The sequence below is a fragment of the Tyto alba genome, unplaced genomic scaffold (assembly GCF_018691265.1).
Source record: "Tyto alba isolate M040663 unplaced genomic scaffold, T.alba_DEE_v4.0 Super-Scaffold_6, whole genome shotgun sequence".
NCBI lineage: Eukaryota > Metazoa > Chordata > Aves > Strigiformes > Tytonidae > Tyto > Tyto alba.
Window position 1 is genome coordinate 8690441 of NW_024881327.1, and position 26860 is coordinate 8717300.

General features: G+C 44.6%; 1 protein-coding gene across 3 annotated transcripts in view; it reads right to left on the bottom strand.

Annotated features, from left to right (window-relative positions):
• Positions 1–25951, bottom strand: part of TMEM131L (transmembrane 131 like) — an 81322-nt gene extending 55371 nt beyond the window's left edge. For all 3 annotated transcript variants that reach the window (XM_042807604.1, XM_042807603.1, XM_042807602.1), the window contains exons 1-3: positions 25791–25951; positions 25368–25438; positions 18169–18212 (exon numbers count right to left, since the gene is read on the bottom strand). In XM_042807604.1, coding sequence (XP_042663538.1) covers positions 18169–18212; positions 25368–25438; positions 25791–25914 — 239 coding nt within the window. In that variant the 5' untranslated portion in view covers positions 25915–25951. The remainder of the gene's footprint in view (positions 1–18168; positions 18213–25367; positions 25439–25790) is intronic.
• Positions 25952–26860: the final 909 nt, after the last annotated feature.

Below are 26860 nucleotides of genomic sequence, written 5' to 3' on the forward strand. Positions count from 1 at the left end.
CAAGAGTGAAACCATTGCAGCAGATTTTAGTGACAAGGGCTGTTTTTAAGCCTAGTCCTGTACTAGCCTAATTAGGAATCTAACAAAGGAAGAGACAGGTATTCCAGAAGAAACAAATATCCATTCTATCACACCTGCCTCGACTAAACCAATTCCTTTTAAAAATAACAATGAACTCGTTTTCTGTTCCTGCAGAGTATCTACAGGACAATTAGCAGCATAGAAGGAAGAGATCCAAGTGAAAACAGACCTCACCTTTTTAATGTATCAATTGCAATTCTGTTTTCACCACTTGCAATAAAAATTTCATTTCATCAAGCACTCAATTTTACTCAAAAAAAACCTCCCCAAGCTGAAGAGCAAAGGGCCAATTTCTGTCAATTCAGCAGCAACCCTCCTTCAAGTGTTTCACAAGCCGGGGCAAAGCAGTATTTCTCCGGCTTGGGGAATCTGGCTCCTGCCTTGCGAGAAGGGGGGAGGCATGGACAGGAAGCCCAGTGGGGCTCGGAGCTCACGGCAATAGGAAGTTACATTCTTGTCAAATATCATTGCACCCAACCATTTCCTTTTTCCACTCGCAGCAGCAGCCAAAAACTTCCATCTGCACAGAAACCATTTTAAGTTAGAATGGTTCAGCAAAAGGCGTGAAAGAGCTCTGTGGTCACTGATAAGCTTGACCTGCTTAATAATTAAGCGTGATGATCTTCCTATAGCAATTAAGAGTGATAATCTTCTTACAGGAGCTGCCTTTTGCTGTTTCTGCATTAATCCCAGCCTTTTAGTTTCTTTTTATAATGAAAGAGTACAGGCCTGTAGAACAGAGGCACATATTTGCTCGGTAGTTCGTAATAGTCCATAGGAAACCTTTACACTGAAAACATTAAGTACTAACAATCCCCTCCCCACCTTTTCCCTCCCAAAACAGAAAAAAAAGAACATTAACTAAAAAGGAAGCTAAGAAAATACAAGAAAACTCAGACCCAGAACTTAAAGTAGTAATAATAATTTCTGCTTTTATTTTATTCCCTTTGGTCTGGACAATGCACCTGAATACCACCTGCCCTGAAAAGAAGCCATGGAAAAGTCAGTAAATTCACAAAGATGAAAAATCCAAGTTTGACAAAATAGTGGAAAACATCAGCCTGGGCTTTGTATTTCTTCTCTTTTGTGAATTTCAGCCCAAATCTTTAAAAACCAAGTATAATCTTTGAGCAGCAACCTTTAAGCATAGTAATTTACTTATGAGCATCCACTGACCATTCCTTGTTTAAACCAGTGTATGAAGACAAGACAAACAAAATGGGTTCAATACAGGAAACCATAGAAGTTATCGAGGCAGTACTTTACCAGATAGCTTGAAATGCTACAAATGTGGAAAAGCAAACACTACAATATATAGTTCAGATGCATTAGACAGCAAATTATTTTACAAACTGGTAAGACACTGGGAAAGTCCCTCTCCAAAACTTAAATACACACACCTCTTTCAAAATCCTTTCACCAAGCATTTGCTTAAGTAACACACCGACCAGCTTTCTCAGTGCTATGTTTCAGTCTTATAAGGAGAAAAACTATTGCCACTATTAACAGACTTTTAAAAAACTTAATCCTCTCCTCTGACAGACGAAACTTCATACAAGACTCTATGAAGCATGCGCAAACTACCCAGAATTTAAACTACCTATACTAGTTTTCTAAGAATACCTAATTTTTCAAGTCACTGAATAGCACTTTCACAAGCCATAATACATGACTGCAAAAATATGATGCAAAGAATAAATACAAAGAGAAGGAGCAAGGCTACACTTTTCTTAAAGGTACTTTTTAAGGATGGTGCTGCGGGGTGAAGCTGTGGTTACACAGTCATCCTGTATAGAGCAGGGGAGCAAAGCTGCTCACCAGCACCCCTGGGGCCACTACCAAATCTTAAGGAGGAAAAGTTAAAGATTAAATCAGTAACCAGACAGCAACACCAAAATAGCAGCTTCAGCCCTAAATCAACACCTCCGTCTCACAGGAGCATCACTCTTGTTCTTATTTTCCAGTCCTCCCAGTTGGGATGTATTATATTCTCTTTAGTCCCCCTCCAAATGTTTCGGTGTCACTTGACAACGCTTTTTGTTCTGGTGCAGTAACCTACTGGAGCTATGCCATTTTACAGATGTGATGTGTCATATTATGTATTTGACTGGACATGTACTTTCTCCAGAAAAATATGGAACTTTTTTCTTACGAAGAACCTTTTAAAATTACAGTAGCAATAAAACAATTTGCAGACTACTTATTGTTCATTCATATTTTATTAACTGATTGCACTGTGCATTTTCATCTTCATCTATACACTTCAATAGTCGAGTCATATATACCTACTCTTACAGTAAAAGCTTTTCTTTTCCACCTCCTCATAAAAGACTCTGGTCCTACTTCAAGTACATGCCCTCTTGCAGGCAGAAAAAGAACAGGAGGAATCCTCCACAGCATTGAATCATTTCCATTTTCTCACCTAAATCCAGTAAACCCTCCATGGTGGCAGAACACCACGCAGCTAGCCTGCCGAATTCCCCTGGCTGCCCCTTCTGAAAAGAGCAGCTTGCTGAGCTCGCTTGTCTTCTGTCACTCAGCGGTCTGGGTCATGGTATGTAAAGTGAAAAGACAGCTCCATGATTTAGTGCTATTAATAAAAGGAAGCACTCTCACAGTGTATTTGTGACCCACTCCTATACTTCATTAGATGATGTTGTTAACAAAAAAATAGATATGAAACAAATTTATACCAAAGTTTCAAACTGGCAAAAATTCAAAAATTTTGGCATTACCAGGATTATTAGTTAACCATGCTTATTGCAGAAATTACCAAGTCCTTACAAAACATCTGGGATTTGTGGAAAACAATGCACAGCATATGCTCTGAGCCAATTTCTTCCGACTTACAAAATCCTGCAACCTTCTGCTATTAAAGCAGAACCATATGAAACACACCCTGTTTCACAGGTTTATTAACAAAATGTCTACCACCAAAAAAACCTCAGGTGTGTTACAGCTGGCACATTAACCTCTAGATCTCTGACTTCCAATGAGGGGCACCTTGAGCCAATGAGTTAACATTTGTTTCCTTCAGCAGGACAGCTGGTGGGGGAAGGAAGAGGGGAAAAAATAGCTGAAAAAAAAAAGCAGGAAATCAGCTTTTGATACTAGTTTGATGAAAAGCACTTTCAATCAAGCACTATATTAAGACTCCACCTCTGCTAGGTTCTTGCTTTTCCTCCTTTATTTCAAAGCTAAGAAGTTAATTGGAGTTCACCAACTTGAAATTTTCACCTGAGAATCTAAGGGCAAAGAATCAGCAACGCTATTTTTAGGTTCCGAACAAGCCTCAAACCAGAGGTCTGTTTCCACTGCATGAAAGGATGCACTTTGCTTCTGCACGCTCCACACATTAACCTATCTGACAGTTTCTCAAGCTGCCTGTGAGAGGATAAGCTCCTTCAGACAGACCAAGGACCTCTCTGCAGCCCAAAGGCTTATTTAACCGAGTTTGGCCATACGTCTCTCGCCACTCCTTCCTCTGCAAGATAAGCAAATAAATGTCATGGTTCCACGTGGGAACCTGCTGGGACCTGCACAAAGTCCCGCTGAAGCCAGCGGGGCTTCGTGTGGGCAGAGAGGTGGCTGGGGTGGGCCTCGGAGCAGGACCTGTGGGGAACACTTTGCCCCTTCTTAGGGGCGTTTTCAGAAGCACAGACACACGAGTGACCCAAGTGCATGAAGGCAAGCTTGACAAGTGCATTCAGCCTCTGAACAGGCCTCTTCATGTCACTCCACTGCAATATTTTACACTAAAAGAGAGCAACGAGGCTTTGTAAGGCAGATCTCCAGTTGTTTCAAAATGGAAGACGGGGCTCTCGGTAGGAGCATGGCAAAAAGGCAGAGGGAACAAGGAAGCGTGAGGTGCTTCCCCAAACGACAGCGACCTGCAGGTAGCACATGAATTTGCAGCTACCACAAGGTCGCGTTTTCAACACCTCATCCTCTCTTTCCACAGTTTACAAAATTTCAGCAGATAGAAGGAAAATAAAAAAAAAGGTGCAAGTGTTCAAACCAAGTGTCATTGTCCCCAGTCCGCTACTCATACCCAGCATGACTTACCCTCCAAGCCAGGCCTCGCGACAAAGCCGCGACAGACACAGGGCAGCTGCAGTTCTCCAAGTCCCAAATGACCCTCCTCAGTTTGGGAACAAAAAACAAAGGTCCCCATCTTAAAATATAGAAGTGTACGCTCTTTACGGCTGAGCACTGCCCTCTCCTCCATGCACAGCAGACATTTCAGTAATTATTCCAAGAACAAACCATTCCCCAAAATGCAGCCTACCACTTCAGTGACCAGAAAGCATTAATAATTGGTTTTATTTACGAGGAGAAAAAAAAAAAAAATCCAAGCAAGACTGAAAGCATGGGGTCCAGGGCAGGGGGGTGTGTTTGTTTTAAAGCGGCTACTCACATCTGCAGGATCAGCCACATTATCCCAGCAGCACTGGGAATGCTCACAAAGGCCAGAAATGCCCCCTTTTCAAAAGGGCAGTTTAAATGCTGAAGAAACTGGGTCAGCAACAGGCCACAGAAATATCTAAGCAGGCAGCAGGCACCTCATGGGTTGTAGGCAGCAGTCTTGCAGCAAAGGACTCAAATAAAAGACAGAACACACCAAGACAGAAATCAGACAATAGCTATTGAAGAAAGGCAGTTAATAGCAACAAAGCACGTAAAGCACGGGTCAAGGAGTCGGTCAAGTACAGGCCCTTCAACTCCCTACCCTCCTCCAGTTGCCAGGAATCGAGATTTAGACACAAACCAGTGATGCACATGGCACACAGCACTAGCAGGCAAGCACAAAAACTAAGCAGGCACACTAAATCCACAAAACGATAAGGAACTGCAAAACTTATTCGACAACATTACATGGCTGCTCACTTTCCGATGGCAGCGCAGTGCTCCTTGTTGTTCCAGTCTCATTAAAAAAAACAAAACAAAACAAAAACAACCAACCAACAAAAAACAAGCAACAGATATTACACGATTAACGCTTATATACAGTTAGCATATTCATCATCTCTGTGATCAGGTCTTTACTGATTGTACATTTATTGATGTGTTCACTGCAGAGAACTTAATTTTAAAATGCCAACCCACAACTTCAGTTTATAGGACAATGTAATTCAGCACAAAAAATATATACGTAGGCAAAATGTGAAAGGTGACCTACAATGTCACCAGCAAGGTCTGACTTGCTGACTGCTTTGTATCCTGTGTAATAGCTGACATTAAATGAGTGTGCAGCAGGACCGTTGCATACTTCTGCCAGCCAGAGTGGGGAGACTTAACAGAGACAGACCCTTAAAATCATTTTACGTAAACGGAGGTGGTGGCTGCACAAGGTGTGAGCAGTTATGAATCAGTCACTCCCTCCTTTCTCTCATTTCACATCCCCTCCGCTATTGTGTATCTTTCCTTTCATCACTAAATTGCAATCTGCTGTTGTCCCTTATCAGTTTTGCCTATCTGTTGAAATAAGCAAGCTTTCATTTTTCCCTTCCTACCAGTATCTTTGTTCACTCTGCATTTTTAATAGGGCATCTTTGGGGTTTTTTTGTTTGGTGTTGGTTTTTTTTTGTTTGTTTGTTTGTTTTTGTTTTGTTTTTTTTTTCCCCTCCTCTCTTCACAATCTTTAATAGTTTCTTCTCTTGTTACCATACTTTCTCCCCTTCCTCTCTGGCAATTACACCCCGTCCTTCCCCCGCTGCCACATTCTAGCCCAGACAGGTTCAGCACCGCATCTGAGCGGTTTCCGGTCCCGCGTTAGGCAAGATGTCTCACCAGCATCACGTGTGGCTCGCCGGCTGCCCAGCCAGGCGACCACGCGTGGATGGCAGCATCCTGTTTCAGTTGGGTTTCGCCTTAACCCACACGCCGCTCGGAGCTTTGGTGAGAGGCAGCAGGCCGAAGAGGAGCGCCTGTGCACCAGCAGCTCCCCAGGAATGGTCTGGTGGCTTGCGGAGGTGCCCTTTGCTTCTGCAGCACCCCAGGGTGCAGACGGCCAGCCGCAGCCTCTGCCCCACAACACCACGGGCTGAGGCCGGGCACCTCGAGTCTCTGAACTTGTGCAAAAACTGGAACAGAGAGGGCAGGCCAGGCTCACTGGGCAAGTCAGAAACGCTCGGGGTTGAAAAAAACACTGCAGCTTCACCTGCAAAATAGTCTCCTCACTTCAGCCAGGAGCTGGTGCTTGATGCCCAGGCTGGACCGAAACCGTGGATATCCAGCTCTGTGGGTGATGACAGTCACTTGCCAATAACTGGTAGAGTCCTAAGGTAAAAACTTAAACCTTTTATATTTCCATTTCACACGCTTCTAATAATCCTTGTTAGACTGATGCTACTTTTCAAGTAGAGAGCAAACAACTTCACACAGCAATTTCTGGATTAACTCCTGCAAAGGCATCCAAAGCTTTCAGGATGACATCTAGTACCTACAACTCTCTAATTTCATGCAACGAAGCACTACTAAGCAGTGCTTCAGTAGCAGCAGTCACGAAAGTGTAATTACTTTAAACTTTAAAATTACAGCTTTTATTTTCTACCAAACATAACCACTTTTTTTAATGAATCATTGCAATTTATCCTCAAGAAAATAAAATTACTGTATTGTCAGATAATTCAGTAAAATTCAACCAGTTTGGCTTTTTATCCTACAACTCTCTTGGGATTCAGCTCTGTTGTGCAACAACTGCTAGTACTACAATGTACACGAAGATGGGCTTCAGAGCAAAACCTACTCAAAGACCCCACCTGTTTATAAAAACACCCAGCCTGTAACAGATGAGTAATTAACAGCATTTACATCTTCCCATCAGAACAAGCCTTGAGAACATAGTGCACTTTGCTGTGGCTGTTTGACACAGAGCAGTGAGGAGGTCCAAGAGCCTCGAAAAATGGCACACGTGCATTTTCAATTGCTTGTGGAAACTGCACCTCTCACCCGAGCGCACTACAGCGATGCAGTTAAAAGGCAGCACAGTACACAGGAACCTCAAGGCCTTGGAAACCATACAAAGGATCCTCCTCACAAATAATACAAAAACAAGCATGCATCTGTTTTTTCTCTCTCCAGTGCTAATCACATCACACTGAGACTGCTGGCTCAGAGTCAAAGAAGTCTCCAAAGTCCCTCTTTGTTCCAAGTGTATTCCCAATAGGAGCGCAACACGCTGCTTCGACAAACATGGACCAACGTCCCAAATGCCAGACGGCGGCATTCAAGCACATACACAGGTATTCATATAGCCCAGCTGCAGTTTGATACATGACTGCTGAGCCCGTTTCTGTTCTCACTGATAAGAAACAAATGTCTACAGCTGAAGGACTGCAAGGAGTTGCCTGATCCCACCAAACCCACGTGCTGCCCATGGAGGAACTCTTCAGAAGTGCTCACAGGAGAAAGAGCACCAGCAGGATGCCAGGGGGCCTTTTTTGGAGGGGCTTAATTTTGACAACCAGAAATCACAGAAATAATTGGAGTAGCTTCACAGGAAAGGTCAAGATCTCAGTATGCCACCAAACTTTAAAAAAAAAAAAAAAAAAAAAAATCATTATTAATATTTGGATCCACTGCTTGCCAAACACTGTCGGCTCTGAAAGAATCATGCAGGAGTTGATAGCAGCACTTGCAGTGACTCAAAGTAGGTTTCTAGAGCTTCTGGAAATTTAAGGGTCTTACACAACAATCTCATTTTAGACCCTCTCTTAGGACCCACAAAAGCTTTTTATGCATATACCCCCCACATGGGTGACCAGGAGAAGCCCTCCAGTAAATCAGGAGTGAAAACAGGGCTGTTAAGATGATGGCAGCATTCAGGGGGCACAGAGGAGAACAAAGGACCATAAAACAGAAGAGATGATTAACTTTCCATGAGATCAGGTATCATCATTTACACACGGGAAATTCCCACTCAGGAAATAAATACCTATGTGCTACCAACAAGGCAGATAGTAGCAGAAACTAAGATGAACAGATTACAAACTGGTCATTTATCTCTATCTACTTTGTAAGGGTGAGACAGCCTATTTAATTCACAGTTAATTTGTTGAGGGTTTTGAGACAGAGGTGCAGAGATATGCGACAACAGAATTATGCTTCAGTCTCTCAAAGAAAATAACCAAGTCCCAGAGAGAAACATGAAAACAATTAACATCGATTTAAAAATTTGGAAAGAAATATATAATTATTTACATATGCAAAAGAAATAATGAGTATGTGTATCAGAACGATTTTAACTTAAGGTTATTTTTTCTTCTTCCTATATATCATTCAGGTTTCTGAAAGTCTTCTCAGGCAGTTTGAAGTATGTCAAATTACCATCGTATTGGTATACAAGCATCTCCAAAGGCCACACCAGCTTCAAATCTTAGGACTGCAAAGGAACTGAGGTCTTTTACAATGCAAGCTCAGCTACGTTACTGCAAGTGTCACCATCCCATCATCCAAAAGAACAGTTTCTAGGCTTGGAAAAAAAAAAAAAAAATTGAGCCATTTTCCACATTTCTGATGTTTCCTTAAGGAACATGATGTTGTGAACAAACATTTTAACAAAACTTTTTCTTGCTCAGAAAGTCCAGCTTCTAACTGAAACACAACAAAACCATCAATCAGAGTCAACACAGCCAGTGCTTTCAACAGCACCGAACATGATACACTATCTTAACTGTCTCCTTTTTATTTCCAAGTCCTTACACCTTCCTCATGTGTCTTCATGGAGTTAAGTAGAAGTTGGCTTTTATCATGCAGTGACAAAAAGCATTATATTGCACTTATTTTTAACTTTGACATCGGTGGAGTTCTGGTACCCAGGTGGGTGAGACTAAACCACTGACTACAGCTCACTAGGTACTGCAACAGTACCTTGAAGCAAACAAGAGGCTATCAGAAGACTAGAACTTCACCAGAAAGAACAGTGGACTACTACTCACTCTCCTCTTGGAAAACATTTTCCTTCCTTTCTCCTTTTCCTCATAGTAGTTCTGAGCAAAAAAAACTTCTTCACGGTAATTGGTTTTGATTGAGAAATTCCTGTGTTTAAAATTTATATAAAGTCCATTTGTTCTAGAAAAAGCAATGTCTGCTCTGTACACATAAGCAAAAAAATATCCTGAGCTGTTCTTGTCTAATTATATTTCCATTGCACTTTCTAAAAGTTGCCAAGACAAAAAAAAAAAAAAAAAAGCAGCTTTATTTATATACCACTTCGGGGGCAGGAGGTGGAGAGGAAGATAAGGTGACTATTAACACAGCCAGCTTTGCCCTCTATCTTCCTTACCTCAGGTGGCAGCCTGAGTAACATAGAATAGTGGACCCCTGAGAGGACAAGCAGACACCTAAATTATTTATACTGACTACGTGTTTCTCCTAAGCAATCAGCTTATTTGATTAAAGCAAACTCTTCTACATATATAGAGCAAATATTTGCAGCGAGTACTCAGAACTCTGCAAAAGAGTTAATACACACTGTTGTCATATTAAACTGTAATATTTGATATACTTGCCCTCTCCCAGAAGTGGACAGGACTATTTTGTCCTGATGAAGAGGGGAGTTGGTCATTCTGCAGTAACGACCACAAAGAAAAAGTCTCTTCCCAAAGCAGCTACTGAAGAAAGTGGATAAAAAAAATTATGTTTAAGACAATGTAACTAAGATGCCTTTTGAAACTCACGCTTGAATTTACAACCAAGACTGAACTGAAAGTGGTATAGATGAGCTATTTGCTTTGTTTTCCTGTCCACATTTTTACTCATGTTACTACAGCAAATGCCAAAATTACTGAAAAGGTCCCTTCACCTACTTGCCTACAAGTCATGCACTCAGAGCCACTGCCAGGGCAGGAGCGCAGCTTTCCCAGAGCACATTTCCTAGTCACATAAAAAATATGTGAGGCATTATAAGCTCGGTTTGTGTTACCTTTGAGTCTCTAGAAAGGTGAGAGGCAGGTAACAGCACTGCCTGTAACACTTTATTACACCATATCAGATAGATTTCAGGTAACTTTATACTCAGCTTATAAAAATCAAGCCAGCGTGCTGGGGTTGATGATTCAGAAGTAGACTGTGCAAATTCCTGAGAGGGAGCAAGCTGTTGGGTTTTGTTTTGTTTAATATTTTGTCACAGTTTGCCAATCTGCAACAGTAGAAAAACTATGAAGCTAAATGCTTATAGGGTGTCAGTTTTCAGATTGCTGACATTGGTCTACTATTTCAGATGTCTATTGTTTAACTTTATAATGGTGAAATTAAAATTACTGAAAATTAAGCCCTCTTAAGGACAACTAAAAAGAAGCTATTAGGGAAGTAAAAATAATTTATTAATAATATACGTACAGATATAAAGCTGAATCTTTCGTGGTCTACTGCCCACAAATCAGAAGGATTAGCCTGAGATTAACACACATCTGAAATTCATTATTAGGGTATTAAAATGTAAAAGTAGAAGCATAAGAGTTCCTATTCTGAACTACTTGTACATACAGGCTAAGAGGACACCAAGTTTACAATGATTAGGATAAGGGAAAACATGCCATAGTAGCTGTTTGCCTTTTTCCCTTGGGTTTTGTGGTGTGGTGTTTTTTTTTTTTTTTTTCATTCCCTCTAAACATACAAAATGTGTCCTAACATCCCCTTTTTCAAAACAAGGCAGGTCAAGTTTAACAAGAAAAATGCCATGTTCCAGAGTCGACTTGCAGAGCACTTGCAGCATGTGGCTGCTTGGCATTAAGAGCTGACCCTCCCCGTGTGTTTGCTGAATGACTCCATCAACAGCCCGTGCCACCACCAGATCCGTCTCTGCTCCTGCAGAGCTTTGCAGCCAGTACTGAAACAAACACAGAATGGGAAATAAGACACTGTATGCCCTTGTCCCACCGGCTCAGATCAGAACTGTCCTAACTCTGAAGACCGTGCATTCTGTGTGGACTCTGTCCCAAAGCACAGGCTACAGGGTTTACCAAGAGCCTGAAAAAAAATAAAACCCGTGCACAACAAATTATTTACGTGTGTGTGCAACTGCCTTCAACCCTCCATACAGTGGCAGGCTGTGTGATTCACCACACCATCCACCCAAAGCCCATCAGCTGCCTCCAAGGCTGTCCATCACATCGATGCAAATGCCTTACCCTCCCCTCCCATCCAACAGCCAGTGATTTCATAAGGCATTACTCCCAACATTGGACAAGATGCTCTCCCTCTCAGCCCCACACTTTTAGGGATTAATCTGCTCATCTATCCCACCGACAGTGAGCGGAGCAGCCGATTTGGCTGGGCTCCTCCCCAGCTCACAAGGGAGCAGAGCCAGCCTCGGCACCAGTACCACCACGCAACCACCCACCCCGACAGCAGGCCAAAAGGCAGGCGGAAGAAGAGAGGGGACAGAAGGACCGAGAAAGGAGCAGTAAGATGCCACGCGGCCCGGACCTGAGCGGCACCGAGGCACGGGCAGGCCTCCCTGGGAGCAGGGCAGAGAGGCCGTCCCGCAAGTAGGCCGCGCTGGCAGACACGGCTCCGGTGTCGGGCCCGGCACCCACCCGGCGCAGCGGCGGGAAGAGACCGAGGGAGCACTCCTGTGGATGTTTTCAGCTGACGCTGCCACAGAAAGCAAAAGGGAAACCCATCAGAGAATGAGCACAGGCAAAAATAAAACAAAGAAAGTGCTTTTCACCCAGAGTTTTCTGAGAGAACTTGTAGGGCTGCACAAGGCAGGGAACAGCACTGGGGCAACGGAGGGAGCAAGCTGGGCTCTTCCTCTCGAAACTACAACTGTTTCAGGCGATTCCTGGATAGAAACTAGAAAGAAAGAAAAGATGCCATAAAAAAAATACACAAGAGATCTGCAGAAGAGACAGAAAGCTCAGAAAGTAGAAAAAGACAGTGAAGAAATTATTAACAGACGATAGAGAGATACAGGACACCAAAATGTAAAGCAGAGTTTATCTATCCATTTAAAACAGGACATTACACATGAGAAAGTTTACTCCAGTAGCATATATCCACAAATACAGCCTTAATGCCTGTGCAAACCATAACCTCACAGCCCCAGCTGGGAGGACTGTCACTGCCTGCTTTTTTTACCAATATAGAAACTGGGGTGAAGACATCCTGTATGGCTTTTCAAGGCAGTGTAAGATATATGAAAGCATAAGTGCCAATTTTCAATTACCACACTAAGATTGTCTTAATTTCTCAAAGTCAGGCTGTCACCCATAGATGAGAAAGTCTGTTTTAGATCAGCGTACAAGCCAATGTACAGATCAAGCAGTCAACAATTTGGCCACGGGCATCTTCCAGCCCAAGAGGGCTCACAACAGTGAGGGAAATGCATACATACCTGCGGAGTTTTTTTCTAATGCAGGCAGGCAAGATTTTGAAGATTAGTGGGATTGCAACAGCGTATCACAAAGTAATTAAATCTAGCCATGCATCACCTTTTAAAAATATTTCAGTTAGGGTCAGTTAGGATCTACATGAAGGACAGAAGTTTGACAGCTCTTTGAAAAACGCAGCAGGACTGTCTCGTTTGCCCATTAACCCCAGATCCTAGAAAGCCATAGCATTAGCTCCTCCGCCTGGTGTGAAACACACTACAGCTGGCCTAGGCCACTGCTCTCATTTCAGAAGTATCTGAAAGCAACTTAGAAACAAATAAATAAATGGATAGCTAACTCATTTGCTAGCACACAGCACTGGCTTGCAATGTCCCAGGAGAAAAAACAAAACAAGGTTATTTTACTCCGTGTATCAGCATACAAGCAACACAATTTTGCAAAAAGACCTGTATTTTGGAAGAAGCAATGCACACATGGCCACAGCTGTCCCTAAAAGGGTTTAATACAAAGTTCATCAGGTCAAAGTTCATCAGTGAATGAATTACAACACATAAAACAGAGATAAAAGATTAAAGCAGCAAGTGTTCAGCCTGCCACCCTGGCTGTGCCTGGCAGAAGTGTAAGGAATGAGATGAGTAACACTGATAGATCCTTCCAAAACAATCCATTTCTTCATCTACAAGAGATTCCTCTAATTTTGTTGACCTTACAGCAGTTTTCTTCAGTAAGTTTTTTTTTTTTTTATTCTAGCTTCACGTTATCCCCTATGTTTCCCACAGGTGCTTCCTTAAAGATTTTCTCCCAAGCTAAAAGGTAGGTGTGTGCATCATTTCCACTCCTTTTCTTCTAAGGATTATATAAAGTAAATTTCATTTCTTTAGGCATCCAGTAGAACTTAAAATTGGTAGTCCCTTGGTGATTTGATGAAATGGTAAGTAGGATACAACAGCAGTGACCAATTAAAAACAAAGGTTAACCAGTATCAAAGCAGCTTTTGGTGCAACCCAGTAAAAACTCCAAATTCTATGCATACTGTAGAAATGTGTTACTTTATGCAAGGTCATTAATGGTAACTAAAAAGCTTTTTCCCAAGAAATGCAGCTTTTTTCTTTTTTAATATACACAGATTTCTGCTTCTTTTCTAAAAAAAAAAAAAAATATTAAAAATTATTAAAAACTTTCTAGAAGCAACGTTTGCTATTACAAGTTAGGACCAAGCATATATCATATCCTAGGAAAACTCTTCATGTAATTTTTCAAATACTTTCGGGGGTAAGATAAATGACCAGTGGTAAAAATTGGTACTTGATTCAAGTTTAGGTTGAAAATACTGTCTTAGGATGGTTCCTTTCAAACGGTTTAAGCACTCACCAACACTATCAAAACCACTTTTCAGCTCTTTATTTTGAAACATTTTCTCAGTGGATACCCAGTTTGACTTTAAGAAAGATGTTTAAAAAGTAAACACAACATAAGACAATGGGGTTTTTTAATACTCTGACATTTCTTCTAGCACAAAAATCAATTTTTATTCTTTTCTTCTTTTCAGTAAGAAAAAGCAAAAGGAAAAAACATGCAGTTGATCCTAACCTATTTTTCAATCCTTCTTTTCCTGGCTTAGCCATACCACCCAAGCTAGTAATCTGGTACACAGGCATACCACCAGTCCCATGCCATTACTTCCCAAGAACTGGACTGGTCAGAAATTATGGGATTAAGACCACACAGGCGTTTTTGAAGGATGAATCACCTCTGAAGTGTCTTAACAGTCCATCCACAGCACCAGACTCATCTGTGCCTCTTGACTGAAGATGAGATGAAGTTGTGGCCAGTGAGAAATTGCCACATATGACCTTGCAACCTGAAGCAGGCTCACTGTCCCCAGTCACTCTGGATTTTTCCCGAAGCAAACATTATAACTACATCTCTTAGGTATCTGCTAAATCCCACCAACGCCTCCCCAGCTCCCCCTCCCCCCCCAAGTAATTTTGAAGTCCGTGCACCTTAACTGCCTTCTTGTCTCTCAGGCAACTAGTAAGCTATTCCCTTGCTACCTTTAACTTTCAATTTCTCTTCCATGTCTGCAGCACTATTTCACGGACACAGCAAAAAATCACAGTATTAGGAGTAATCCCACTTGGCAATCAGAAGAGGTCAAAGTGCCAGGACACCAGTTGTCCACCCCAGGGCTGCACCATCACCCGAGCAGGAACCCACTGGGAGCCGATACCATCCACTGCCCCAAGCAGCTCCAGTCCACAGGGTCAAACGCTTCCCAGTGATCAAAGGCAAAAGTTCAACAGAAATGCTTAACTGAGCTAACTGCATCACACTTAAAATTCTCCTAGCAGTTGACACCTATCTACTCAAAGCAAAGTATGCCCTAACTGTCACGGGTAAAGGCTAGAAAATGTCCTCTTACTCACTAATTACATACCATACTCTTAGTATTGTATGGCTTTCCTTGCCCGTGGACTATTAATGCACATCACATATGAAGAGTACATGCTCCACATCTTGAGTACAGCAGTTTATTCTGGTGCAAGTGTTCATTAACATGACAGCTGGGAAACTGAAACCTCAAAGGCCTTTCTCCAGAAGTCCTTAAAACCATGGGTTAAGAATGTCATACATGTGAAAATTTATTTTTTTCTTTTGGTAGTCCAGTGTCTACTTCCTTAAAGTAGAAAAATCTTGATAGCATCATTAGTGCACATCACCTAACAGTACCCTTTATCTGTATCAGACTTCTGCATTTGACTCTCTTTGCTGCTTTAGCAAAAGCGTAATAAAAAAGCAAGCACCTAAATCTTAAAAATTTACTACTGCCAGTTGTGGCAAGTGAAGTCACCAGCATGAAGGGAAAAAAACCAAAAAAATACACACACAAAAAAATAACAACAACAACAAAAAAAAATACAACTAAAAACTTTGTCAACACCTGTCATTGACTTTCTTCTAATAAAACTTCCTGAATCAAAGTTGTTCCAAAGGCATTCTTTTTACTGATGACTTTCAAATGTATGCAACTTTTTTTTTAAGGAAACTTGAAGTTTTTTAAATCAGCTAGCCGAAATACATGTGGCTTTAATTCTACCAGACTGTGGTCTGAAGTGCTACATCCTGCAACTCAAGTATCTACCGTCCAGCATTTCTTATTTTAGAGTCTAATCCAGAGAGACACAAAACAACAGAAAGGAACCTGTGGTAGCATCCAAGCAATGATGAAGGCAGGAATCATAGGCTGGAAATGAAGGAGTTGTTAATTACCTTCTTCTCGCTCAGGGCAGCTGTGAACCCACGGACTTCCAAATCAAACATTTCTCATTCACTTCTGAAATAGCTCTTTAAAAAAATTGCTATTTTGACAAGGTCTTTTTACCTCCAGGGAAGCTTCTGTATTTGTTAAAGCTAACCCTAAGGCAGAAATAGTAAGACTATATCTATCGCCCTTTGTGCACTTGCCACAAAAACAACAGCGAACCAAGAAGACCACCCGAAATGGAAGGTCCTGTGATGCACATGCACAGGAAGTCAGTTAACAGACTGTTAATACTTTTTTTATTATTAAAAGAAGTAGGTTAGTGAGCTCCCAAGGGAGCCCATTAACTTAGAATTAAAAACTGAATAAAACAATGTTTCGGGGAGAGCCTTTCTCCTTTATGCCCCAAGATACTGAACTCTCTCTACTTTCTTCAGCTCTGGGGAAAATTTTGAATTCTCTATCTCCAGTAACTTCTGTTCCTACTGCTACTTTAAGGTGCTTTGCTTCTAGGGGCTTCACATCAAATTTCAGCAGCTCCAGCTGATTTCCCTAGGGCACACTGGCAGACAATGAGATGGAGATGCTGCAAGCTCTCAGGTTTTGCTGCTACAGGAAAAGGAAATCCCCATGATTTCACCATAGAGTAATATAAACCAAGGGAATGGAAGTTAACCTAGAAAGAAATTAATAAATTCTAGTCTTTCTAAGGTACCTTCGCTAGGGCTTCTTTCTGAAGTCTACACTGTAACATTCCTTCAGTATAGAGAGCACACACAGATCAGTGTTTACACACAGCAGCAAACCAAAACAGTTTAAAAGATGCACACAAACCAGATTCCGTTTAGGCAAGTTTCCTGAAGCATTTAAGTATGACAATAGAAGGATGTTTCCATCCATGCAAGTGAACCTTATAAACTTTCAGAAAACAAGTTCATTTTTGAAAATGAGTAATTACCAGAAAGAAATATTTAAGCACCTGGATGACAAAAAAAAATTAAACCACTTTTTCCTATTTCCTAGCTAAGTCTTAAGAACTATTTACCTTTCAGTAATATTTTTATTATTGCCATAGCAGCCAGTTACTCCATCCACCCGGAGAGAAAAATAAGCAGGTAGAGATTTTTTTCCCTAAACTACATCTCTCTGCCTACTAACAAAAATTTCAGAAAATCACCTTAAGCACAGCATTTGAGATTGTTGCCTTCTGACTGACTACCTCTCAATAAAGAGAGCATGCTTAGGCACGCAGTGCAAATTTTGCTTCAAAACCATAGCAGTCCCCAGCTGAAAATCGGAAAGTTCTGTGTTTGTACAACGAAAATGCCAGCTTTCAACAGTTTACCCCTCTTTTCGCAAGGAGAGGAAGGAAAAAAGAGTAAATCCCCCATGCAGGTAGGAATTGGCGGGGTGGGGGGGGGAGGAGGTGTGGATAAGCACAAGCCATCAGCACCAGCTGACAGAGGCAGCATTAATTCCCCCATCCTGTTTCTATACCATCTTTGTCATTCCCATGGAGACAAGGCCCAGGAGTCCCAATGGGATGCTTCGGGCAAGAAGGCTCCGGATGGGGCAGAAAGAGGGGGAAAAGCCCCACAAAGCAGCACTGCAGTGCAGGACAGACCCGCCATAACCATCCCCTTCCCACCCTCAGGCTCAGCCCTTCTGCCAGCTCCCAGCAAGCCTCGTGTTTTATCAGATCGGTTCACTCTCGTGCTCAAGGCAAAGACAGGAGCTAAACGAGCCATCAGAGCACAGTGGTGTTACAGGTGTTTATTTTAAGTCTTGTGATCTTTCTGGCTGGCGTGGCACTGACAACTGTACCCCCATTAACACATACCAAAGGAAGGAAGCGCTTCACTGGTAGATGTCCAAGCATTTAAATTTGAACGCTCAGAGGAAACAAAATGCATATTTAAAAAATAATCTGTGAGGCTATTTACCCAACCCTTCAAAACAGAGGAGGCCTGATATTAACAGAAACAGCAGAGTTGAGGCTACAGTTCTTAAGAGCTTTATTATTTATCTGATTTCAAGAAATAAGGCAAGATATTTATTGTTCCACAGCAACACATTAATAACATTAACACTCCAAGACTACTTACGTTTGTAAATTTTGGAAAGGAAAATTGTCCTCTTGTTTAAAGAAATGAATTACAAAATATACAATAAAGCAGAATTCATAAACACAGAATTTTTAGTGTAAAAGCAATGAAAAGCAAATGCAACTTAGAAGTAGAATAAGGAAAAAAGAGATGCAGAGGGCATTTCAGTCTTGCATACGCTGCACACTATTTTCTGATTTTGCTAACAAATTGTTATTAATATTAGTTGAGAAAATCGTAAGCCACAAGTTATGAAAATCTACTTAATATGCAGCAGAAAAAAAATAATTTTCAGTAGTCTGCCCAATTACACTTCAGTATTTCCTAAAGCAAAAACCAAGACGAGCTTCAATACTCTTGTTTTCACCTGAGTTTTGCTTACCTTTGCTCTTGTGGGTGCTCTTCCACATCCTCCTCTGAATCAGCCTGACAAACAGAGAAAATGCTATGTAAGAATCTCAGAATTGCCACAGGGTACACTGCATATATTTACCATCTTTAACTCCTCCGAGGATGGACTCTCATGTGACTTGCAAAACAAACTCAAAAATGTAAAATTCCTACAGCGATTCCTTTATGATTCAAGTAAGGCAGATGCTGGCCATTCCATTTGAGGTTTCAGCTCATTTTGCCAAGATAAATGGTGACTTAACATGGCTACTCCATTTTTTTCCAAATGTTAATTGAATGGGCTCGTTTATACAAATGTATTCATACAAAATTCCACTTACACATACAAATTCAATCTAAAATTGTCCTCAAACTACAGGAAGATTATTTCTTCCTTCAAATTATCTCACCCCTATCATGAAAACTCATTAGCCAGTACCTGAGAAAATAGGATGCAGAATGCCTTGAAATTCAGATCACGTAGTAACACCAAAAGCAAAGGCAAGGTACCACGTTTCAACGGAGATGGCAAGATCCCAAACCCAGATCTTACCAGTGATCAGCAGCACATACAGAAATCAGAGAGTAGAAGCTTTAAACACAACAGCTTAGCTCTGTTCCCGGACTAAGGTAATTTTCAAGACATGCAGTTAACAGGCCGTGCCAGCTTGCAGCTCACAACTAACCACTTTGAGCTGTCTACAGAAATGAACTCAAGTGTTGGTTCAATAAGCTCCCTGCAGGAAATCCATTTAAAACAAGCAGGTAGCTGCTCTGAACCAGACAAAATCTCCAGGAAAGCTTTAGGTACAATTCAAAATGGAGCATGTGACAGCCACCCAACCTGTGCTGATGAAACCAGGGACAACTTTAGGGAGATTAACATTTTTCAGGAAGAGGTCACAGTTATCTTGCCAGGAACAGTTGGTAAATTTTCCCAGCTACTGTTTCTGAAGATGATGGTTCCACAAGACACTAGCTACAGGCCTTAGCGATGAAAAATTAGAAAAAATAAAAACACAACACTTTTAAAATTAAGAGTACACCTTCCACCACCCCTCCTACACGTTTCCCATGTAAGTGCATCACGGAACAGGCCCCAGGTCACCAGCTTTGACTCTAGCTCCTATTTTCACTATATACTGGAAAAAAAAAAAAAAAAAAAAAAAATCACCTGCACAAACACTGAACATCCTTCTACAGGCTTCATATGCTTAAGCAGACCAGGCAGCCCTAACTGATCTACTGAATGGGACAGACAGCAGGATTTCTGAAGACCTGAACCTCGTGAAGGGAGGAATTTAGAACCACACTAAGACAGTAAATATGGTTAATATTATTATGAATAGTTACCATTATTATGGCTAAAATAATGATGTTATGGATAATATTATTACAGATCTTGCCAAAAGCTACCAGATGCATCTGAACTTCAATCTTTTGCCAGAAGCAGCTCATCCAACAGAAGCAGCATAGCCTTTACCACAGCATAACCAAATCTGTAACAAGACTGACAGGGAAGTACAAGTTAATTTGAGGACTTGATGATCTTTCTGTACGCCTGCCCTTAAAGGGAAGTTGGAGATGCTGTGATAATTGTCCAGGCTCTGAAACACATCACACAGCTCTTCAGCACAGACCTACCTATAGGCCCTAGCACCTCGTCCTCAGGAAAACCTGGCCATCTCCTCTAACAACTGAGCTAAACCTGGCTGTTAAGACTCTACTTGTACAGCACAATACAAACCCATCACGTCTTCTACCTTCTACAAGCTCTTTTTGTACTTTCAGAACCTCAGTACGATATCAAGAATTAGAGGACTCCTCATTGACCTCCTCCAGAAACAGCTTCTCTGCCACAACAGACTGGCAAGCTATCCTCATTTTAAATGGCTTAACTCCTCCTTTAAATGGCTTAACATCTGCCAGGCATCAGAAACCTGGGACTGTGTCATTACACAGTGCTTACCCTTAACACTTGCTATCTTACTACTTCTCCTCTTCACTTTTTTCTCAAGAAATAATGAAGAAAGCCTTCTCAATCTATGGTGCAGCCACAGCATAAAATCTCAATTGTGCAAGAACAAAAAATAATTAAAGAAAAATCACCCTCAACTGAGAATACACACAGGGCCCCACATCCCATCCAGCTTTCTCTTGTCTTCTCTCCTCTGTCTGCCAAAGGCTACATGTATATTTAAACTGAGGATTTAAAGGAAAAAAAAAAAAAAAAAAGGAAGCTTTCTCAATCTACCATATCACTAGACAAGAACTAAGGACTACAGGGGGATGGGAGGAAGGGAATTACTCCTGAAGCCAAAATGCAGGTCCCAACAGCCTATCTGTGACAGGAAAAAAGTCCCCTTCCTCCAGACCTCATCCTGAATGTGGGCAGGTGCTTATCTTGTGCTAGAAAGCCCCCAAAAGTCCCCCTCTCATGTCACACAAGTCATGAGAGCCTGGGCTGACAGCTTCTGCATAATCTGCATGGCCAACGAGCCCCAAGTCCTATCAGCACCATCCAGAAGCTCAGCTGGGAGGCTGGAGGAGCCTTTTAACAGCCCAAAGAGGAACTCAATTCCCACCCCAACCCTGTCTCAAGCTTACACACAAATTGTGTGCCTTCAGACAGACCCTGCTTTGAAGTAGGTGACTCTGTATATTCAATTTGTATATAGCTGATGAGATGTGCCTCTGTTAATGACATATTGCAGTGCCACCTATCTCAGAGACGTAAGAACAAGGTCTTCATCAGCTTTCGAAACCAGCAGAACAATTAACCTCATTAGCCCCTGAGCTGCACTGAAGAACATGAACTGAAGACGCGTTGCCACTACATGGGAAAATGAAAAAAAAAAAACAATAATCTTTCAGAACCGAGCAAAACCTTTGTAAAGCAAAAGCCCGGGCAGCAGCTCTGTATTTGCCCAGTGTCTATAACAGATTCTGATAAAATAAATATTGGGGGGGGGGGGGCCTGAAAGGAAAGCATCGAATGCCCTGCTCTGCAGGTACCCAGCCCACCTGCCCCTGCCTTCAGATGCTCACAGTAATCACCAGAGCAGTTCTTGACAGACAGAAACACGCAACTATGACTCTCCAGTGCCTCTTTTAAGTGGTGTCCACCATGAACAATAAATGGCACTTGTGCTTCTCCTTTCATAGATTTGTGGCTGTGAAGACAGCAGGCCTGATACCCTTACTGTGCTTTTCCTTGGGCTCTTTCCTCTACTCTTCAGAAAAAAAAAAAAAAAAATATAACTAACTGCCTTTCAGCTTTGCATTGAAGTGCTCTGACATGGTTGTTTACATTTGGAGCTTTTTCAGCCTTTAAGGGTGAAGGGCTTGGGCGTCAAGGCCTACACAAAGGAGCTTTTCTCCCAAGCATTTTAGTTAAGTAAGTATTAACAAGTTACAAACAAACAAGCAAAACCACAAAATTATAAGGAGTCTGAATAAAAACCACAGCTGCTCTAATCAAGCCTCTCGTACTGGAGACTTTCCACGTCAAAATCCCACTGGTTTTCCATGCATCTCCCAACCATCAGCGCAGGCAAGACTTCACATTTTTCCACATTGAGGACAAACGATGGGAAGAAAAACAAAAATCCAGCCACCCACCCCTGGGACGTTTGCTATAAAAAGGAGGTCAAGGGCAAGGAGGAGGAGGAGAACAAGGCAGGAGCTCTGCAGCTACCCCACACTTCACACCACCTCCAACAAGAAAGAGGAACTGGGTGCAAAGGAATACGGATACCACATCCAACCGGGAAACCCAGCTTGTCTTAAAACAAAAAGGGAAGCCAAGAAGAAACATTAAAATGCTGGAGGAAGCTGCAGATCGGTGGAAGAATGTCAGCATGATAGATACAGCCAGCTCCTCCTCAGCTCCGGCACGCAAGCCCACGCACACCCTCACCGAACGCAACGCTGCGGGCACCCCTCAGGCTCGGCTGCGGTGCAAGAGCAGTAGGTGAGCCGTCCCCAAACAGCTCCGCAGGCTTCAGAGGAAGTCAAAACCAAAAAGGATCACAAGCATGAGGGAAACAAACAAAATAAAAATGAAAAGAAAAAACACAAATACATGCAAGAGGGAAGCTGGGAGGGGGCACACGAGAAGCACAAACAATGAAAGGGAAGCCAGAGGAAACAGACGGTAGAACGACCAACCGGGGTGGAGGCACGGGGGCCCTGGGCGGCTGCGCTCCAGCATGCAAATTCATGCAGTTCACGTACACAAAGCGATGCTTTGAGAGGCCTAGAAAGCAACTACTAATATTAAAATGCTTTGTTCCCCCTCCCTCGCCTTTTAACATGTCTTTATTCGGTACGTGCTCTTGGAACAAAAGCGCACGCGGGCAACCTGGTGGCTAAATGGGCTACCAACCCATCCAACTTTCATCCTCAAATTCTGCAGGCAGCAAGGAATGTTCAAAACTGCTCTGTCACAGGCAGCTGATGATGCATGGAAAATAAGATAATAGTGCAAAGCCACAACAGAAAGGGAAAAACATCCACCAGACAGTATTGGTAACCCGCCAGAAACAGGCAAAAGGGCTGGGCAGACAGGGCAACCTAATCCATATCCCTGCTCAGAGCCCGTGACATGCGGGTGGGAGGGAGGTGCTGTGGGAGAGAACCATGCATGGATCCTTCCCTTGATTTTTTTACTTCTCCATGTGAAGTCCTTGCTCTCTTGGGCTGCACTCCCACCCACCCTCCTCCAAAAGGGAACAGGAAGAACCAGATCAAGGAACCAGGACGCTTCCCACTCCCGGTCTTCCCCAAGACCTATCTTTAAACACATGAATGAAGCAACCCTTGTATGTTGCCTATCAAACAATAATTATTATCCACTCAGAAGGAAGTTCTTCCTCTTACTAGACCCTCACCATTGTATTACCACTGCTGTGGTATGTGAACACTGGGCAACAACCCTCTGTGAGGGTTGTCAGCGAGAAAATCTGTTCCTGCAAGGAAGAGAACATGGACAACCTCCTCGCAGTAGTAAGTCAAACCAATTTTTGTAGTGGAGTGTGGACACCAACAAGCAACAAACCACTTGCAAGTTCAAGCATCCCGCTAACAAAGAAAGGGCAGTCAGATATTAACAGATGAAGCGGTTTTGCTGACACCCCTCACCAGCCCACAACAGTCACCCAAGCAGGGCGTCGATGCCGAATTGCCTTCAGGACCTCGCAGACGCCGCAGGGGATGGCAGCAGGGTGGGTAACCCCTGACTCCTCGGGTGCTCAGAGAAGAGCCATGACCCGCCAGCGCAGAGCGGTGCCACCACTCCATGGAAGCTGTGCTGGAAGGGACCCTCACCACATCTGCAGGGACAGAGGGAAGTGTCCTTTCCTCCTCCCCCCAACAACTGGAAAAGGCGGCTTCAAATTTGACCACGGGCCGCAAACCCGAGCGGTGCTTGGTGAAGCCCAAGTCTGCAAGGGAACAGAATTTCGGGTGCCGGGGTTGGTCCTGGAACCAAGCTTCGGTCTTAAAACCTGTTTGAGGAACCCAGACCCTTCTGCTTCAGCTTTAGCAGCCACTGACATGTCAGATGCTGCTGCGGTCCCCAAGCTTGGAGGAGAAAGCCAGGAAAAACAGCCGATGGACCCCGAGCGCTCAGAGACTGGTTCATCTGCCTTTTAACAGCCACCTTTTACTTCAGCGAGCCTATCGCAATTTTCACTTCTTGCTCTGTCGCAACTGAAACCAGAAGACCCGTTTTCTTTCCTGCATACCTAACGCAGCATCTACAGCAAAGACAGGAGCAGCAGCCTCAGATTCGCCTTTCACCGCCGCAAGGACTCGGCAGGACCACATGCTCAACCATGCCAAGTTCACGGGCCATTCATGCCTGGCTTCCCTTCAGCCACGCTACGGCTTCTTTTTGTGAGGATGCTCAAGAACAAAGTGCTTTCCAAGAGGACCTAATCTCCTCAGGAAGTAAACATCACGTCATCATCACTCAATTGCAGCTTCGCTATGAGAAGCAACTATAAATGACTGCATTACATGGTTCCACATCTAATGCATCTTAATGTCTTCAAGGTAAGGAATGCACAAGCAAAAGGCCAAGTTCCTTAAAGCATCCCTGGCCCCAGAGACTCCGCACCATCCCTTAGTTACTACCACATCTGCACCAGGTAAATTCTGAATGGCGTAATTTTTTTTTTTAATTATTTGTCTATACAATTGATAATCCTTTCCCAGCACCACAACACAAAATGCTGGACTCTGGTAAGCAGCATCAATTGGCAGCTAGCTGAGGAAAGCAAAAACACTTCTGCTATTTTTCCCTACGCTAATGGGTATCAACGGCTGAGCACTAAACAGAGAATGATATAATGGCTTAAGAGAAATAAATTACCCTCTTTTCCCTCTCACATAAGATGATGTCCCTAAGGACTGCTTCTTCCCATTTACGAGCCTGGTGCCTTTAAGTCTAGGAAGGCCCAGCTCAACATATGGCAGAGTCCGTCAGTGCAAGTTAAATGACTGCCTCAAATGCCATAAACTCCAGGCCACCGCTTCCCGCACCCCTCCTCGCTTACCAGCCCGGCCACGCATTTTACCCTGTGGGCTCCTCTCGCCAGCGCAGAATTCCACAAACCTTGTTAGCGCTCAACAAAAGCGGCTAAACAAAACAAAAAGGCGCTGGGACGAGAGGAACGACATCACGAATGATGTGTCGTTTGAAGGGGAAAAATGGCTTCACCTGAGCAGCTCTGAGATATAAATGTATGCACGTTCATCCTAAATAGATGCACGTCCAGTGTTTACTGTGCACAAATTCACCACACAAAAAAAAAAAAAAAATTAAAAAAAAAAAAAGAGAAAAGGGGGAGGGGGGATAAAACAGGAAAAAAACAAAACCAAAAAACCAAACAAAACAATACAGCTCAAAATGACAGAGCTGGTTGCAGCCCCGGTAGCGGCGAGGCGCTGGGGGGGGGTGGGGGAAGGGGGGGGAAGCCGCGGGGACGGGGCTGCGCCGTGACAGCGGGCGAGGCCGCCCCCGCCGCGGCCCCACGGCCGCCCCCCCCCCGGGGCCAAACCCACCCCCCCGGCCTCTCAGGGCCCCGCGACGGCCCCGGACCCCGCCTCGCCCTCCCACCCGCAACCACCGCGCCCCCCCACAACCCCCCCCCCCCCCCACAACCTCCCCCCCCGGCGCCCCCTCACCTGGGCGGGCAGCAGGAGCTCCCCCTCCTCGGCCTGCCACAGCTCCACCACGCCGGGGATGGGCTCGATGGCTGCGGGGGCAGAGACAGAGAGAGGACGAGCGCCGATGGGCCGGCCGCGCTGGCACGGGCCGGGAGGCCGGAGCCCGCCGGCGGCGGCCCGGGGCTCCCCCCGCTCCCCCCCCCCCCCGTACCCCGCGCCGGGGCAGGCCCGCAGCGACGGGCTGACACCGGGGACGCGGCGGGGGATGCGAGCCACCTCCCGGCTCCCTTTGTGTCCCCGGGGCTGCCACCGCGGCAGCCGCCCGGGGGACGGCGGCGGCCCCGCTCGCACGCCCGAAGCGGGAGGCGGCAGCAGCGGCGACGGTAACCCACCCCCCCCCCCCCCCCGGCTCCCTCCCCCGCCCCGTCGTGCGCCCCTCACCTTGTCCCTGCGCCTCGCCGGGGCGAAAGCAGGGCAGCAGGACGTGGAAGACGCCCAGCAGGAGGTTCATGGCCGCGGCCCCGCGGCAGTAGCCGCCCTGCTGCGGGTAGCGCAGCCCCGCCATGCCGTGCCGCGCCGCGCCGTGCTGCGGCTGGGCGGGGGCGGGGGGGGGGCGGGGGAGGGCGGGGCGGGGCCGCCGGGGCCGCGCGGCTGCGCGCCTCCGCGACACGCCCCCCCACGCACACGCCCCCCCACGCACACGCCCCCCCCCCCGTGGACACGCCCCACGGGCACGCCCCCGCCCGCCGCCGGCAGCGCCGAGCACATGGCGAGGGGTCGTGTGTGTGGGTCGTGTGTGCGTGTTTGTGTGTGCGTGTGTGCGTGTGTGTGTGTGCGTGTGCGTGTGTGTGTGTGTGTGTGTGTCCTCAAAGCGAGAGGGGGACGCGGGAGGCGGGGGAGGTGTCGCGGAAAAAGGATGCGAAATGGGTTTTATTGCGGCGTTTCCCTGCCTCACGCCCCTGCGGGGTGTCACCGCGGCGGGGCTCGGTGCTCCCCTGGTATTTTTCGGGGGGGAAAAAAAAAAAAAAAAAAAAAACAAAAAACAAAAACAAAAAACAGCGTTGAAAGAGCGAAGGAAGAAAAGCAGGATGCAGCGCGAAGGGGGAAGGGAGAGCACAGAGAGGAAGAGGGAGGGGAGGAGGGGGAGAGAAAACAAAAAAAACCCACAAAAACCCAAGCAGCCCCAGTCTGATGCCCTTAGTGCACATGTCCGTGGGGAAGATGCTGCCAAAGCGAACGGCGGGTGTGCGGTTCGGAAAATAAACCGGCAGTGGGATTTATTTGCCTCAGTATTCCCCGACTGCTTAGCAGCGCCGTGTGTCGGAGGGTCACTGCTGCTGCTGGTCCGATCCAGCTCGGTTTGAGGGAGCTGTTCTGGTGCCTGGCGGGTCTCTCGGGTGATGGTGGCGTTTGTAAAACACAAGCGTAGAAATGAGCCCGGCAACAGCATATGCTGGTCACGCGGTTTTAACATGCGTCTCGCACGCCCTTCTAGTCGTATTTTAAAGCGC